The sequence below is a fragment of the Macrosteles quadrilineatus genome, unplaced genomic scaffold (assembly GCF_028750875.1).
Source record: "Macrosteles quadrilineatus isolate MER2022 unplaced genomic scaffold, UCM_ALF_1.0 Scaffold_6__1_contigs__length_79288215, whole genome shotgun sequence".
NCBI classification, from domain to species: domain Eukaryota; kingdom Metazoa; phylum Arthropoda; class Insecta; order Hemiptera; family Cicadellidae; genus Macrosteles; species Macrosteles quadrilineatus.
In genome coordinates, this window is record NW_026542599.1 from 51,914,694 (window position 1) to 51,933,490 (window position 18,797).

At 33.0% G+C, this 18,797-nt stretch overlaps 2 protein-coding genes across 2 annotated transcripts; one reads left to right on the forward strand and one right to left on the reverse strand.

Annotated features, from left to right (window-relative positions):
- Nucleotides 1-263: 263 nt before the first annotated feature.
- LOC128996370 (NSFL1 cofactor p47) lies at nucleotides 264-14,757 on the forward strand. Its single transcript, XM_054421663.1, has 8 exons — nucleotides 264-512; nucleotides 2,669-2,841; nucleotides 3,705-3,881; nucleotides 4,350-4,453; nucleotides 4,922-5,066; nucleotides 12,050-12,187; nucleotides 12,759-12,962; nucleotides 14,407-14,757. The coding sequence occupies exons 1-8, from the start codon at nucleotides 411-413 to the stop codon at nucleotides 14,537-14,539; spliced, it is 1,176 nt and encodes a 391-aa protein (XP_054277638.1). The 5' UTR covers nucleotides 264-410; the 3' UTR covers nucleotides 14,540-14,757.
- On the reverse strand, nucleotides 7,613-10,913 carry LOC128996371 (defensin coprisin). The gene is made up of 2 exons (XM_054421664.1): nucleotides 10,746-10,913; nucleotides 7,613-8,287 (listed from the first exon to the last, which is right to left on the reverse strand). The coding sequence occupies exons 1-2, from the start codon at nucleotides 10,903-10,905 to the stop codon at nucleotides 8,124-8,126; spliced, it is 324 nt and encodes a 107-aa protein (XP_054277639.1). The 5' UTR covers nucleotides 10,906-10,913; the 3' UTR covers nucleotides 7,613-8,123.
- Nucleotides 14,758-18,797: the final 4,040 nt, after the last annotated feature.

The following is an 18,797-nucleotide window of genomic DNA, read 5'->3' on the forward strand; positions in this document are numbered from 1 at the left end:
CTAAACTTTTGTTATATTATTTCATTATCAGCAAGTTTGGTTATTTCGGTTAGGTTATGATAATTTAATTTTATAATAAAAAATTTATGAAATTGAATTTGATGCATTTATAATTTTATTTGATGAACAGAACTATTTTTGCGATTAGTAAACCTTCATTGCTTAAGTGCTCTCTACTACAGCGCTGTTCACGGAGGAATTTTGAACTATAATGCCTCATTCATATCTCCCCTAAGTCAGACCCCTGCATGACTTGACTTCCATGCTTCCATCCATATTCCAAGATTGTCATTCATTAATTATTGTCAATCGCTGTATAGGTTATAAATTGTATTTTGTAATATTGTAATTTATTTATTACTAGTCACTAATATAACTTACGTTCTTAAAAGCACATTCATTATTTTAATATGGGCGACAGAGATGACCTAATTTCTCAGTTCACTGGCATTACTGGACTAGATGCAGATAGAGCAAAGTTTTACCTAGACTCTTCAGCTTGGCAATTGGATGTAAGAAGCATGCAAAAATTTATCTAAGCCTCCAAGAATTTTTAGATAAGATTCTTAGTCCTAACTGTGTAAAAAATGTTATTTTGTTAAGTACAGCCAATATTTAAAAACTGAACATAGCTAGGCTAGACCTAGGTGTAGGCTAATCTTATGTAGGTCTAACTTAAGAAAATATTTTTGCATAGCCTAAATTTAATGTTGTTTATGGTTTAATGAATGCAGTGTTTCCTAGATAGGTCTTAGTTAGCCTTTATCTAAACTTAGGCCTACTTATTTAATTAGTGTTTTAGCCTACAGTGTATAGTCATAAGCTAAGTTTTGCAAGTTAGCCTATTGTCATAGGTACCCTAGGTAATAGAAATGGTAGGCCTAGGCCGTAATTATTTATATTGTAGGCCTAGGCATAGAGCCTATCATTAAGTTAATGCCTCGTGGTGAGAATCTCCGGTTTCAATGCAAGCCTGACGAAATTCACTCAATAAGTTATTAAGTTGACACAAATTTTGATCTTTTTCCCATCAAATAATGGGCTGCACTTTACTTGACGTCCTACACTCATTCGATTGTTTCATTCGATATATCGTTTGGTTAGTTAGGTTAGGTTAACCTTACCTAACTAACCAAACGATATATCGAAGGAAGCAATCGATTAATTGATATATCGATCGATATTTTTATTTGAATGAGTGTAGGACGTCAAGTAAAGTGCAGCCAAATAATGTCACCAAACCTTCGTTATAAAATGTTTAACTTAAGTTAGCATACACTGGAAGAATAGTTTCTAAGTAAGCTAAGATATAACTTACGCATGTCTAACTCGTAGCCTATGCCTACCTACAAAAGCTAGCCTACAGTAATTGTCAACAATCTTACTTAGGTAATGCCTCTCGTAAATTTAGGTCTAAGTTTGGATAAGGGCGCTAGACCTACTGTATCATATTGCATCTGTCCTCTTCATCGCAGTTGTGGGGACCGGAGAATTGTCACTTCTTTCTAGTATCCCCATTATACCCATATGTGGTTAATTGTGGGGAGCGAGCTGGCGTAGTGGTTAGAGCGCGGGACTTCAGTCCCTGAGGTCCCGGGTTCGATCCCCGCCAAGTCACCAATGGATTTTATCTAAGTGATAATGCCGTAACCCCTAGGTCTAGCCTGAAGTAATGTGAAAAACAATCCCAGGCTCGTGCCTAGCGTCCTAAGGACAAAAAAAAAAAAAAAAAAAAAAAATATGTGGTTAATTGTTGTGATCTTCATCGAATTCTTTGATAGTGTTATGGTTTTTGAAAAAGATACTTTTTAGTGCCTAGGCTGGGTGAATATTTTGTTTTACTGTATTTATTTTTTGAGATGTTGTGGCAGTAGCCTAGGCCTAAATTTTAGAGTTTTGCTCCCATTGCGGTGGGTGTTCTTTGATAGCTTTGTTTAACTTAGTCAGTTTTGTTCCGGGTGTTATAATTTGATCTTGATCTGATGTGATTGTGGCATTTTTGTAGATGCTTTCAAGCAGATTCTGTTTTCAAATTTATGGTGTCAAATATGTATTGAGAGGTTAGGGTTAGGATTTGGTGGTTAACTTATGAAAAGGGGCTTGCAGTGTTCAAGGTAGTGGGATTAGTTTATGTCCTGGCTGCTTTCTTTTGAATGACTTTGTAGGCCTACCTGTACTTCTTTTAGTTGGCTTTCGCTGCCGGCCCCTGGGAATTTTAGATGCAAAACAAAGATGGCAAGGTAGCTTAGGCCATCTTGGTAGTTTATTCTTGGTGAAGAAGTAATGTAAAATAGCCTATACATGTTTTTATAGCCTAGAATACATCTCGTTTTTGCAGTATTTTAGCCTATCTTATAAGTAATTTTATTCATTAATGCCTTTCCGTTGTTCTAAAGTTCTGTAAGCTGCTACCGTATTCTAAATTAGCATAGAGGTCCTAATTTTGTATAAACTGCCTATAAATACGTTGAGAATAGTTAAGCTTAGAATAACTTACCCTTATAATTTTTTATATGAGAATGAGAATGTTTCAAGCTAACACCTATAAGTTACAATAAGGAAAAAGGTAGGCAACATACCTACATACACATAAAAAGTTAGTTTAAGGTTAAATAGGCAGCCTACTCTAAGTAATTTTATGTTTGATAACTAAGTTAGTTTTTTCCAGGTCGCCTTAACAAGTTACTATGATACAAATGAAGGTGAGGGCAATGATGATGTACAAGTGGTGGGGGGTGATGATTTCATTGAGGAAGTAACACCTCCCTCCCCTCCAGTGGCAACAGGCAGGGTTGTGGAACCAGAATCTGCAAAACCAAAACCCCGAGTTGGCGGTGTGAGGTTAGAAATATTGCTATCAATAATGATAACTTAATTGTTTATACAGATTATTTGGCTATCAGATTATTTAGTCTGTTGGGTGATGTTTCCAGCGCTAGGCTTCATTATTTATTCAATCAGTGTAATTGTGACATGTAGGCCTAACGTTTGAACTCATCCCGGGCTTTTGACCGACAGGTCTGTCTTGTTGCATTTATCAGTTTGGACAAAAACAAATAACTATTGGAAATTCCAAAAATTTCTGTGCCGATTAAAAACTAAAACCTATTCTGCTTAAATTATCTGTCCAAAAACCAATAACTTTAGCCTACTCATCATATAATAAAAGACACCTATACAGTAAATAAAAGAATGTAGAAGGAAATTTCATATTTGGTTAAAATTATAACCGGTAGCCTACCTTGAATGTGTTCCTGGTGAAGAATACCATAGACAAACACTTTTCAATAGTGTTAAGAATATTCAGGCCTATCTTATAGGCCTACTTAGGCCTACTAATAGGCTAAGTTTGAATGTGTCCCACTATGTATATTTCTTGTAGACTGATTATTGGCCGTAGGCCTAACCTAAAATAAAAATTGGATGTTGTTTATAGAAATATAGTATCTCTTTCCTATTCTTAACTTTTCATTGAAAATAGGTTGGCCTACATTTTTTTTAGTGAAGAAATAAAATAGGTAGGTAGGTAACAAGAAGACTTGGACATGGACTCAAATATCCGTCCAAAAATTAACCAAGGCATGTGTGTGTTCTGGTTTTGCTCAGCAGAAACATGGTACGGTAACCAAAAGTTAATCCTAGTCTATTCTTAACATTCATTAAACTATATAAGTTACTATATTTTTTTACGTCATATTTTACAGTAGTCGAGTAGCCACTCTTAGCAGTCTCCAGGCTGCAGCCGCTGGGGGAGCTAGTTCTGATGAGGAGGAGGGGCAAGCGTTCTACGCTGGCGGCTCTGAGCACAGCGGACAACAAGTGCTAGGTCCGGGGAAGAAGAAGAAAGATATTGTTGCAGAAATGTTTAAGTCCGTTCAGGAGTGAGTGAAACTCAAATTACTATATTATTACCGGTAACTAGTCCTTAAAAAATATTAAAAGTTAAGTTATGCTAACCACTTAAAAGTGCTGTTTGTTTTGAGAATTAGTAAAGTTTTCTGATTGCTAACTTTTTTTTATTTGTTTGTTAAGCCTAGGCCTATATTCCTTTGTCATTTTTACCTTTTTTTTAATAGAACATCAATACCATGGTTTGGTTATTTAACATCAACCTTTTCTTAGACCATCTTTATAATGAATTGAAAGCTCAATTACAAATGGCATATGGGTCCAGAGCAATCTTACTTGGAATTGAACCATCTTTTTGAAATTTTTATGTTTAATGATGATTTTAAAAACCATAAAATAATGGAAAGATGAGATTTTAACAAAAACAGCTCAAACAATTTTGACTTGGCCTGCAACAAATGAACCACCTTTTTCAAAAGTGATTTTTCTATTATTATCAGACATGGAGCTGAAGTAGTAGATCCAAGTGCTGGAAGTAGCAAGAGACCCAGCACCTTTCACGGCACTGGGTATCGTCTGGGACAGTCTTCCAATGACACTGAAGGTACTGTTGGTGAAATAATCTTCAATAATTTATACAATCAATAGGTTAAATTACCTTGTTTATTACCAAAGATGTAACATAGAACACGGGCCTAGGGTTTTAAGATTTGTTGTGACTACCATTCATACTGGCTAAAAACACCTACTTATGGTCGCCATTTCATCGAAAAGTATTAAAGTATTAAAAAGAAACAAAGCAATCAATAGGCTACCAACTTAGGGGAGAAGAAATATCTTTCAAATATACCCATCTTTCAGATATTCTTCAAGTGAGTACATCCCTACCATAACGGGTTATTCACTGTTTTTAGGTCATCAAAGACCAGTTGGTTTATATTGTCGGGTAGTTGAGGTTGAAAGCAAAATTAAATTCACTAGATGTAGGTCTAATATGTTTTTAATGTGTTGAATTAACACACTCCGTCCATATTACATGTGTTGTTCTAAACATTCTTATTTATTGTCACAGTGGTAGCCTTACCTTCAGGACGGAAAGAGTCTCACACAGAAGTGACGCTGAAACTGTGGAAGGAAGGATTCAGTGTAGACGACGGACCTATCAGAGAATACGCAGATCCGGCCAATAGGGAGTTTCTGGACTATGTCAGGAGAGGGTGAGTGAGATATTACAGGAGACTTAGGCTAATTCTTCTTTAAGAATACCTTGTTAAACAGGAGCACTTATTATTGTTGTCAATGTTGGTAGAATTTTTCACAGGAGTTATTATGTACGCTAACGTTTTTTAGGGTAAGCGGTACTAACATATATTTTTTATGATGTGCCAGGAATCAAACCCATCCCTCCTAAGCCAAAGTCTGAGACACTAATCAACACACCCTATTAGAATTAGGTAGTCTAATAGTTGAAATTTCCACGGTTAATTAACTTTTAATTTATTGCTGCTCAGTTCAATAAACAAAAGTATATGAATAAAAAGACAACATGGAAAGAATCAGCACTTTCAGAACAATTAAGATACAAATAACAAATCATATGCTTATGTAGGATCTTGTGTACGAGACAAGTACGGGATTGAGACCCCTAGCTGTGTGGAATTGTGAAATAAAGTCCATTTGATATATTTACCACAATTCAATATTAAAAGCTTCACCTCAGAAAGCCAATGGGGCAGAATCCTGTATCAGGATCAAAGTGGGAGTAGTTTCAATTTTTTCCGTGGTATAGTAGCTATATTTTTGTATATTTTAAGAACAGTCTGTTCTGTAAGTTTTACATGAATGAGTAAAAGACACACATGTACACACAAATAACAGACAGACAGCATTAGATTTGTAGTAGAACCCTCATATCCAACCTTGACATAACCCACTCCTCGAGATATCCTGCCTTAGGTCTCATACACATCTCTAGAACGTGCGAGGGTCTCACTTTTTAAGCCGAGCCATGCCTCGCCTATGCTCAGCAAAAGAGACCAATGAAAACAAAAACACTTACTGAGAGTACTTAGTTAACAATTATAAACCTTAAAATTTTTATTAGTATTACAAGGTGTTAGCCCGTCCTACGTACGGGAATTCAGTAGTCAGTTAAAACCGTGTACAATTCAGATCAGCTAGTTTACACATATAAAGACAAAGTTTCTTGCAGTTTTAATGTGAAAAATCATCTTGTAAACAAATGTTGTGTGACCAAACATGTTTTTATTCCATCATAGGCCTATACTATATGCATTTTAAATCCGATAATTTTACAATAAAACAGCAATTCTGCAATTTTTACGATGTGAAAAGCGTTGAAGTGAGATTTGCAGCCGATTCGCACAGACACTACTGTGCTGTGAGGCTACTTATAATCATTCATGATTATAAGTAGCCTACAATAGAGAGAGTAATAGTCAATTGAGAAGTGTATAGACCTAGTCACGATACCACCTTCCATCGCATACTATCACCTGCCTCTTCCATAATTATTATCACCACAATACAAATACTCATACTATACACAATTTCCAGTAGGTCTGAATAGAAACGACCTAAAATAAAACGATAATATCCAATAAAATTCACAGTACACATAATTTAACTTTGGTACCCTAACATCAAAACTAATCGTCACACCTATCCTTTATATAAATTTCACTGCATTAATTGCTAAATAAATAAGCGTAAACAAAGAAAAGTAAAAACAATAACAGTTTGTTATGAAACAGCTGTTTGGTTCAAATAACATTTATTTGAAAAAAAGAACTGGTTACAAGGACGTAATTGTCAATGTTTATTATCCATACCGTTATCAGTTCTATCCTTGATAATTACCCACCCTCATTGAATAAATGTACATCGTAATTTCCCATATTAGTTAATTTAAACTACAATATATTCATAGTTGAAATAAAAGTGATATTTTCACGTTTGGGGGCGTTGATATAGGCGCCCCCAAACGTAACCACAACTGAACACGATTTCATAAAAGGATGGTTTGTCTAATTGCAGTATCCTATATAGGTCAATGTTGACGTTGTGTTCAATCTATGTCATCCATCTGTTTATCTTTGTATAAAACCCGGCTGAGGTTGTGGTGGTAATTTAAAATCGTGATTCCTGATTATTCTTGATCTTCTTTTTATGACATCAATATTTCCGGGCCTAATCCAAACAAAGTTAAAGCAGACAAACATTATTGTAAGCAAAAATCTACCATGAAGAATTAAAACATGTAAACATTTTTATTTTTCTAATCTTTCCTTGAAAAGTGTAGCAGTAAAATAATTTGCATTTATCCTTTTTTATTAAGATTCGTGTACAGAGCCTCGATTTGTACTGTGGTTTAATTAATTTTGGTTAAAACTGTGGTCTAATTATCTCTACATGACCAAGACTTACTTATTTACTAATCTTACTTATTTCCTATAATCAATTACAAAATAAGAGTAAATAAAAAAACCTCATAGTTCCATAGTTTATATTTAACCAGCTGTTAGTTAAAACAAATCGATTTGTAAATAAAATGAATTCACAATTTATTTACAACTGCAAACAGTTCTAGTTTGTGCTAAAAACACTCAAGTTGTATCGGTATGTATTTAATTGGTCTTTGTGTTTTGTTTTGAGTAAGATTCAATTTTAATATTTTTAACCAAACTCCTCTGACATAAATCAATAATTAAAACTATGTAGGATGGAAATAACAACATTGTATCATCATAGGTGAATTATATTTGTCAATATTTGTAAAATACATAAATCAATACTCTTAGAGTACAAGTAGTAGTAAAATATCCCTTATAATATTGTAGGCTTGTCGAAGTAATGGTTTGTACAATTCAATAACCTTATTAGTTCATAAAAACCATAAACTAAAGTCTTTTTTTTATCAAATAAATCTTTCACTCATGAATTTAGATATCAACAAGCTTGACATTTTAGAATTACATTGGAATAACTATATAACGCTAGTTTCTTTAATAATTTTGGAATAGAAATACATTTTTGTGTTTCTTAATTTTCTTTTCTTTAAGCTGTGTTGCATGATAGAACTATTGCTATGATTTGTATTATGCATTTTGCTTCTAGCAGTTTAGTTCCCAAACCTATCATTATTGTTTTTCAGAAAAAATATTTATAAGGATCGAGATTGTTACAATATTTTGTTACTTTTACTGTAATGTTTTTCCCTAACACTTGCAACACTTTAGCCTATGTAGTGTTGTCTACTTGCGGCAGTGACATACACCATCGCGACACCGGCCGCCACGGAAGCCTCTGTTGAGAGTGATGCAGTGTGCAGCACAAGCAGCATGGTTAAGAGAGTTGCCGTTGAACGAGAAACTGAGCAGGTCGCAAGTGGCTCTGGGGAGACGAACTCCGGCCATGTCTAAAAAATGGAAATAGTTTACAATTTAATTATAAATTCAATATTATGTGGTAATACAGGATTTTCATGAAATAATGGTGGAATTTAGTAATGAAATGAAAAAAAAAACTAGAAAAGATTAAAAAAACATTTATTTTATTGAATTCCTGACATCAAAAAGATTTTATACATAGCAAATAAGCTTCAACATGACAACCATGTCTTGCCCTACAGACGTCCAGACGATGATCTAATTCAGCCTACACATGCAAATTTCTCTTGTTATAATGGAGACTGCGTCTCTGGTTCTTTCTAGGAAATGGGCTTAATTCCGTTATAGTCATTGACTTTAGTTTACTTAGTTACACAATTAGCCTTTTCTTGGCGGAAAACATCTTTATAGGAAAATTCAACTTGAAGTTTATTTAAAAGAATAAATTATCGATTAGCACAGCAGTTAACACAGCTGTTTCGAGTTTTGATTAATGTAAACAAAACTGTTTGAGCTTCAGAGTAGCAGAGGTATCAATATGAAATATTTAATTTGTATTATAATAGTTTTACAGATAGTTAAAACCCCACCATTATTTTATGAAACCCATGTATATAAATTGTACGTTGCCATTTATTTACGGACAAATCTGAAAGGCAATAAATAAATAAATTAATGTTTGATTTAATGGCAGTTTTAAAAATCCTCAAACAAGCGGCAAGGAGTTTGAAGAGTTTCGACAAATTAGTATTTTTTGCTACCTTAAACTTTATGATTATATCATTTAATACAGACAACTTGAAATTAGTTGTGAAGTTTTACATCTGTAAATTACACCAAAATAGCCATGGGAAATGCCTTTGCTACGTTTTAGCTTATCTGGTCCAAACTGTAATAAATGTTATAATAGTTGGAATCCAGCAATATAAAAATAAACTACTTCTTGATGTTTCATCTATAGTCGTGAAAAAGTTAACGTGGACCCAGGGGTTGGGCTCGTGCCGCTATTGTTTACAGGATTGGCAGCTGCTTCCATATTACTGCTGCTTGGCTGAACTCACACTTAAAGGGACTAGGAGTCCAATAATGAAAAGTCCCATATACCAATTGCCAATTTTATACAAAATAGTTTTATAATACTCCTAATAAATTCTACATTTTTTCTCAGTTTGGAAACTAATATTAACCTTTGTTTTTAACATTGAGATTCAATATATTATTAAAACAATTTAAAATCTATTGTTAATTATATTTTATACAGTTTTGTAAGTTTTACTAATTTCTAAAAGGGAAACAAACGTTAACTAAGCAATTAAAATATAATCAGCATTTTACTACTCTAACACTTACCCTCTATAAAAATTGAACAATGCAGTACGGTATTGTAGTTTCTTAAAAAGGTCTGATTATTTGATATCAAGTTTCACACACATCGGTCAACATTTGCAATAAGTAAAAAAAAAATAAGTGAACGTTGACCAATTTGTTTAAAATTTGGTAGCCTATGTAATTCAAAGAAAATGTTAAGTGAAACACAATATGGCATTGTGTTATTTATATACGTTTTATAAAAGAAATCTCTTATTATTAGGTTCCCTAGCACCCTGCATTGTGAGTTAAGTCAAGACAAGTAGTAAGGGACTAGCTTTCATCCGGTAACCAGTAGTCAGATTAGAACTTCTTTGGATCCTTATTATCTTTTTCATTATACGAAGTTTTATTAATGATAAGATTTAAATATGAAGCAGACTTTAAAATTAATTAGACTTGAATTATTTGATGATTTAAAAATACAAATATGTTGAGTTAGTAATCAAACACATTAGAGTAGAGTAGAGCAATACAAACTGCATGTTTTAATTTTGTCATAAATGAAATATCTATTGGCTTTTTTTTTTTAAGAAAACTAAATATATGTGTACTTAATTTTCATAAAAATAATTTCAACTTGTTTATATGTAGCCTATGTAAGAAAATTTCAAGTTAAAAAATGATGTTACCCCACTGTCTAAAGTTAGTACAGGTTGGATAGAATATATGTTTCTTGGTCTTGTTGTAAAACAAATTATTTTCTAATGCCTAAAAGTTTAGCTGGTATGAATCTGCTGAGATAATATAATCTATTATTGATAGTTAATTTCTTAAGGCTTTTCAAATAAAAAAAACCAACCATTTAAAAGGATATTCTATTTTATTCAAATGTCATTGTTGATAACAACTAATTAATTGTAGTACTGTTCTATAGTGCTTTATCCTAGTAAATCTTTTTCCCATATACCAATTGCTAATTTTATACAAAATAGTTTTATAATACCCCTAATAAATTTTACATTTTTTTCTCAGTTTGGAAACTAATATTAACCTTTGTTTTTAACGTTGAGATTCAATATATTATTAAAACAATTTAAAATCTATTGTTAATTATATTTTATAAACACTAACTAAGCAATTAAAATATAATCAACATTTTACTACTCTAACACTTACCATCTTCACTGTAATAATTGTATGTAGGCACTGCCAGTACAGTTGTAGCCAATAGCAGGCAGAGGCAGACAGAGAGAGAGGGAGACATGTTGAACAGCTGGTTGCAGGTCACTGACAGCTGATCTATGGTCAGCTGATTATATATTCTCCCTCCCTCCATCTAGCAGATCTCTGTACTGTACAGCACTTTGATGGGTTTTGCCCAGTGGGCATTACAGTAACTGGCTTGACCCCTAGAGATCTAGATTCCTGTACTCTACTATTTTTTCTTAACTTCTTATGAAGCTCAGTAAAATCTAAAGATAGTTTATTTATAAAAAAAAGTAGCAAGATAACAAAAGTAAACATATAGGCTAAAGAAAAAACTTCAATAATAAAGTAAAAACCTCTGACGATGTAATCAAAACAACTTGGAGTTTAATTAACAGTGAAGTTGGTGTTAGGCCTACTGCTATAGATCATGTCCTAAAAATTGAACTAACAAATAAATCAGGAAAACTGGTAGAACCGTTGGAAGTATCTAATATTTTTAATGACTTTTTTATTAATGCTGTTGAAAGTCACATTTATCCCAAAACATGATTTATTCAACTTCCACTTCTTTTTCTGACAGTACTTTCAAGTTCATGACAGTGACTGAAGATGAAACACTTAGAGTAATTTCAAGTAGGCCAAATAAAACATCTTCAGGATTTGATGAGGTCCCAATGTCGTTAAAATCAATCAAACATGAAATTTCAAAACCGTTAATAATTCTAAATAGTAAATTCTTCTTTAATCTGCAGTATATTTCCCAAACAAATTTAAAATAGCAAAAGTTATTCCAATTTTTTTTTAAAGGGTTAGAAACCAATCCTCTCAATTACCGTACAGTTTCCCTATTATCAAATTTTTCTACACAATGTTTGAAAAAGTTGTGTACGACAATAGTAGATTTTTTACAGAAAAATAAATTATTTGATGATGATCAGCATGGGTTTAGAGCTGGAAGGTCAACGACAACCGCTAGTGTAGATTTTGTGACATAAATAATTGAAAGTATTGTAAAAAAATAATAAAACTTTGGGTATCTTTCTAGATCTTAATTGCGCTTTTGATAGTGTGAATCATTCAGAATTAATAAGAACATTGCAATCCTTAGGAATAAAAAATCGCCAGATGGAATGGTTTAAATCATGTCTTAATGATAGGAAACAATGTACTGTCACAAAAGGGCTTAGTACAAAAAATGTTTTACAATTTCATAATTCAACAATACAATCTATCAAGTACTGTAATAACATTAGTATATGTTTTGTTTGTAGAGAGGTTCCCAGAGAGCTGCTACAGAATGTCAGTGGTGGAGAGGTCCATCTCAACATGGAGGACCACAGACATGAGGACTACACTCAACCCAAGTCTAGGGTGAAGGCATTCAGCGGCAAGGGTCAACTGCTGGGCAGGTAACACACATAGACATTCTATCCAATGCTCAATTGCCTCCGATTAGTGAGTTGATGGCTCAGTCGGTAGCACGGCAGACTACGAATCCATGGCAGCAATGTCATGGGTTCGGATTCTAGTAGGCCTACCTTGCACTTCTTTTTATCAATACAGTTACACTATACTTCTCTCTACTTCAGTCACATGTACCTACTCACCCCTTGCTTTGCTATATACGCACAGGTCCGCCTGTGTGGACAAAGTTGAAATTGCTGTTTCCGATAAATATTTTAACCAAGCCAAAATGACTGAAAAAACATCATATAGCTATAGCACCGCTCATGTTATATAAACTAGCCTATTACAGGACTAAGAGAGAAAATAAAAAACTTATCTGTAACTCAATCTTGTGAGTGGCTCATTCAGCTGTTCTTTTTGAAAAAAAATAGGCTACTGCCATAAAGTAAGGACGTCTATTTCAGTATTCAAGCAAATTAAATCATAATAATTAATTATTAAACCTGTAATTTGAATGACACTACTGTATTAGAATTTTGTAATATTTACTCCTACATAACGCTCATGTTACAGCCCGTCGCCCACGACTGTAGGTACGACTAAGCCGCTAGATGAGAAGGACAAGCTGGCCAATGAGAAGGAAGCAGCTGCTACAGTAGCCTTGGACCAGGCGGCACCGACCACCTCAGTACAGATACGCCTGGCCGATGGCTCACGCCTGGTGGCCACCTTCAACCACACTCACACTGTCGCCGACATAAGGCGGTACATTGCTACGTATCCTTACTCACTGATGTTGTTTTGATTATAAGTGTGTAATGTCTAGGTTTGAGCTTTGAGCCAAACTTTAACTAAGCTTTAGCTGAACCGATTTCTACACTCCATGGACCAGGCCATGGTTAGAACGGCCAAAAAGTCAGATATTAAGAGAAATCTTTTTACAAATTGGAAAAACTGGGAGCTATGTATGAACTGTGAAATTTAATCAGGAAAACATGATTTTTGTGTCATTTTGTTGTATTGGATTTAGAACGAATTTATAAGAATTTCACCTCCAGCTAAGTATTGTATTTGCTTGCATAAACACTTACTAAATTGTTTGAGTTTTTTTTGTTGTTGTAAAAATCTGTTTTTTCCGGTATTTTATAAAAATCCCATAATAATAAAAACTCTTGGAGATATCCTAGATTAGTAGGTATCCTTATACCAGGGCTAGAGATATACAAGGGCTGGCCCACTCCTCTGATGTTAGCGGCTGCTGCCCGATCCTACTTCCCCTCTCCCGCCCCTCCTCAGTGACGTAGCGCTGGTACATCGGCGCGTGGCAGGCGCGATGGCAGCGCAGCAAAGCAGTGCATACTGCGTTAATGTCACCCGGCATCTATTCGCATCTTAATAATTGTGTTTAATATATCATTGAGTCTTTTAATTAATATAACAGATATTATTTCATTAGATATATTTTAATTTTTTATAATTTTTATTAGATTTAAAATGTGATTTTTAAAGTGGGTTTCGTTAATATGGTAGCCTGTAGTGTAGCTGCATTACATGTAAAAACGACCCAAGAAATACTGAAAATGTTATTTACCACGTGTTCCCGAGAAATACGTCACTAAGGGCTGCTTGGCTTGAAATATAAAGGAGCCGATAACTTTTAGTAGGTATATGTTTTCTTACACCAAAACCTTTTGTAGATTATTCATTCTTAAATATAACACAAGATATGTAAGTACAGCAAAAAAATTTAAAACAAAGGCCAATTACATTGTTTTTTTCTGTTTATTTATGGTTGCGAAATGATAATATAGTTCGGCCGCTTAGAAAGCGACCTCCTCCAGCATTGGTTTAGCATTAGCGCGCAGGTCATTTTCTAAGCGGCCGAACTATAGTATATAATTATCATATATAATTAATTGTAAAATTTATTATTAAAAAACTTTAAACCAAAGGCTAGTTACATTTCTTTTTTTCTGTTTATTTATGCTATTACCCACGCTTCACCCCGTTTGACTTCATAAGTATCAATAAAACTACTGGGCGAACCCACGATGTTATTATTATTAATTTCTTGTTTATTTTGTTAACACTTCTTTGTTTATTTTGTTGAATAATGTCATCATTGAACCACCACAGGTGAAGTGTTGAGATCTGTATATGTAATGTTTTTTGTCTGTATTATTGCATCACCTTAACTTTGTGATCCTTAACCAATTCACAGTGCTCGTCCACAATATGAACATCAGTCTTTCACTCTACTGACTACGTTTCCCAATAAAGAACTGACCCAGGACTCACAAACACTAGCAGACGCTGGTCTTCTCAACGCAGCAATCCTGCAGAGGCTTACATGATCATTTCAATTTAATCCCCATTCTTGCTACTTTAAGGAGGCGAGTTTTCTACTAGTTAAAGACAAACCAAATAATTTGCTGATTCTGGAAAAACTCTAGTTCCTCCCGCTAATGTATTTTTTTAATTTGGAATCGGAAACTTTGCATTTTTCTTTACTTTACACTGTTGTATTTCTGTGTACTAAAAAGTTATGTAAATACATAATTGTTATAAATGATATTTGTTTTGAGTCTTTCAATAAAATCCTGGAGTTGAGCTAGTTTCTTCCTAACCATTAGTTCTAAAATATTGTACAACTCTGAAGTCAGCATTTTAAAATCAATTTCCATACACATAATAGGTTTGATATTTTCACAAATCGATAAGACAGTATTGTAGTACATTAGTCCATCAATGATGCAACTTATACAAAAATACATACCATACAATAAATTGATAATACCTCTAATATATGAGTTGGATTGAGGGTAAAAAGAAACAAAATTATAGAGCAATTTTTATTTTTAACTACAACAGTACTATTCCAACATAATAAACACTACAGTTACACTAAAATACTTGTTGAATTTCTGTGATTTGTGCTCTCTGAATTTGTAAATATTTGAGCAAAACTTCTATAAATAACAACTATGTATACAATGTAAATAGTAAAAGGCATTATGAACAATCACAAGCTTAAAACTATCACAAGATTGTAGATGTTTAAAGGGGTTATTTAACTAAACTAGTACTACATATCAGTGGAATGCAATGATATCTCTAGGGTAGTAAGAGAGATTATTGATATTTACAGAAAAAATATTTTAAAAACATAACATATTAATACTGTACAGTTCTTAAATCATGTGAAACTTTAAATATTATGTTTTTACCCAAGTATACAATTTTATAGTTTAAGAGATTCATCATACTTTTTTATATACAAAAGTCATTAAAAGTATACACTGAGTAAAAGTAAAAGTATACTGAGTAAAAGGTATACATTATTCTCTTCTAGGTTGAAACATATGTTTCTACGATAAAACATTATACATTCTCAAAATAAATTGCTTTGCTAGATTTGGTTTCAAACTTATTGCTTTGCTAGATTTGGTTTCAAACTTAATATTTTTAGATTAGGTAATCTAAATACCCCCGCCGCAGCAAACCTGCAGACTAAGCGAATTTCCATTTACCTGGCTGGATTTCTACTAAAATATTCCCTAAAAATTGCCAGATTGATTTCCTATTTAAAAAAAAAAACATTAATTTTAGTGAGTACTTAGGTTTGCTGTTACAGGGAAAATAATAAGGTGTGTTTTTTATTGCAAAGTTGATAGCTTAGTATGAAATAAACAAAATTTCCAAATTTGGGTTGAAATATATCCATAAACAAGGAAACTACAACAGTTTATTTATTCTTCATAAGAATAACATGGGAATTTTAAATATACAATTTTTTAAATTAGGCTATCTCCGTAACCGCTGGGCATACATCAACGCTTCAATATACAAAACTATTTCTTTTTTTAAGCTTTACAAAATGGTTTGGAGAGAAATTATGAAATTTTGTGATTTTAGGGTCAAACATGGGAAAAAACAATTTTTACCCCATAAACCGTTCCCATAGTCCGATTATGCTGGTTCGCGAACTCGTTTGAATAAAATTAGGTCTGCACGTTTGTACCAAATTTCATCAAAATCGGATCATTTTTCGAATCGATATATTGTACGTTTGGTCTTTTGACGCAAACCCCCCAAATCCCTTTTTCAAGGAGGGGGCAAAAATTTTAATCTGGCCCCGGGCATCTATTACCCTCGGGGCGGCCCTGGCCCAACGTTTACCACTCAACCTTATGTTAACAACACTGGTTATTCTGATAAATCAAATAGTAATCAAATAATAATAATAAAAATTTTGCTGTTGGAAGTCTATAACCATGAATCAGCTAGCACCTACTTTAAGGCTAGGCCTACCGTTTATAATCATTCATTTAATAGTTATTTATTTTACATTGAAGTTTCTGCCACAAATAGATGTTTTAATTTGAGGTTACTCCAAACAAATCCAATGCTCACTTAACAATCAGAAACATCACTTATCCAAACAAATAATTCATTTTCATTTAGTACAGTAGCCTATTTTATATCAAATCAAATCAATCTTTATTCATAAAAAGGTATAAAACGTTTCCTTTAGGGCATACTCATTAAAGGTCTTTTACTTTATTAACTTACCGTAGTAATAATAATAAAGTTTTATTTAAAACTACGCTACTCTACGTTTAAGAAGTATAGAAGGGACATACACTACCGATATAAAAATGTCATAATGCTTAATGTACAAAGCTTTTAAAGCAAGAATATAGTATTAGTTATGTGGTATAAGAGAGCTTAATATAGGTGGGAAAGTTGTAAAAGTCAAATTTGAATCAGAAGCAGCTTAAAAAGTTACCTACTTAATAAAAAAAAAAAAAAAACTTAACTAGGTATCAGAAAAACTATTTGTGCTGCCATGATATGTGCTTTTCCCACCTTAATTAATTCTATGGTTTCAATCATGTGTGCAGGCATAAGTTAACGACTGGAAGACAAGATTAAACATATTGATAATGTATCCTACTACAATATAGAAGTGATATTTAACTTACCTACACTTACATAATGTATTGCACTACTTACACATGGCTATCAATTCTTAATCTAAGACACGTTATAGCCTAAATTATCATAGATCAGTTTTTAAGGAACACTTTCATTTCATTTCAATTTTCTAATCCTTGCATTCCAGTCAGTTTTAGGCCAGTTCCTACTAAGGTAATGATATTGGCTGAGGAAATTTAAAACTACAGTAATTCTTAACATAGAAAATCTATCACAGCATCAACAGGTGATTTAGACATGAAACATTTCAACATAGAAGATAAATAATAAACTTAGACGTGACTAACTGAAGTTTGAATACAAAAAGTTAATCTGAAACTAAATAACAAATCAGGTGTAATTTATGTGTTATATTTGAAGAACTTTCATCTGGAAATAGTTTGCATAAAACCATTTAGCGGCTATTTAAGACAAATTATTATAGCTCCAGTTTATTTTCTACTGTTAGAATCCTTGAAAGAATAGGTTATACCGTAATGATTAAACCACAGTGTAAGTTTAAACTAGGTTAAGTTATCATTCTTTGTAACTTCCTCGCTTTAAATAATAAAACAAAATTTTTACTAGCATTTTATGTTTTATGATGTTAAACAAAAATAGGCTATAATAAAATATTTACCTGAATAAAGCCTACTCTACTTTTACCTAAGTTATAGCGTATGAATGGTAGTGCCAAAATTAAGTAATATCGTTAGATGTAAAAGTGTTCGAGGACATATTTTATATAATAACTTAGCCTATGGGTAAGTTTTATTTTGAATTTCTCATTAGACGCAATTCTGCTTATGTATATATAGGCTAAATAAGATTAATAACCCCCCCCCCCTCCTCTCTACATATAAAAAAGGGTACTTTCCTGTTAGAGGGAACATTCATTATTAACGATTATTTATGTTCGATACATTGATATTTTATTTTTGTATATATATTAATATTAACAAATTGAAACTTATCAGCTGACAACTACGATAAATAAATATTGTTCAGCATCAACAAACAATAAGAAAAATGGTACTTTCCTGTTATTTGGTACCTGCGAAAAAAATTCTTTAACCACAAGTACAACTTGGTCGATCCGGAGTCCGGAGCACATACTACCGTTTAGGTTAGGTTTGGTTAGGTTAGGTTTGTTTACTTACAATACTCATGTTATTGATAAACTAACCTAACCAAAAGTACAACTTCGTCGATCCAGAGTCCCGAGCACATACTCAGACCGTCGAACGCATGTGGGGGTCGAAGCACTGTTAGAAGTAATTCGTTACTTCTGGCCCCCCGAAACTCAGATGTAATCATTGTTTGTTGTTTTTGTTTGGTTAATAAACGCAGGTACCAGATAACAGGAAAGTACCAGAAAAATATATTGAAATGAAACTGTTCTAAACTAACCTAACTAACCAAACTTCCTGTAACATTTCAAAATTCCGTTTAATAGCATATTCCCCATATGCCCTTTCTGTTATCAAACGGAATTTTGAAACGGTAACTTAGCTTACAGAGTACCGGTACAGCAAGTTTAGTTACCGTAGTCTATGTTAGGGTAGTTTAGAATAGTCTAATTTCTTAATCCAATATATAGGTAGGCAATTATTTTTGCCTAAACTAGATTAGTTC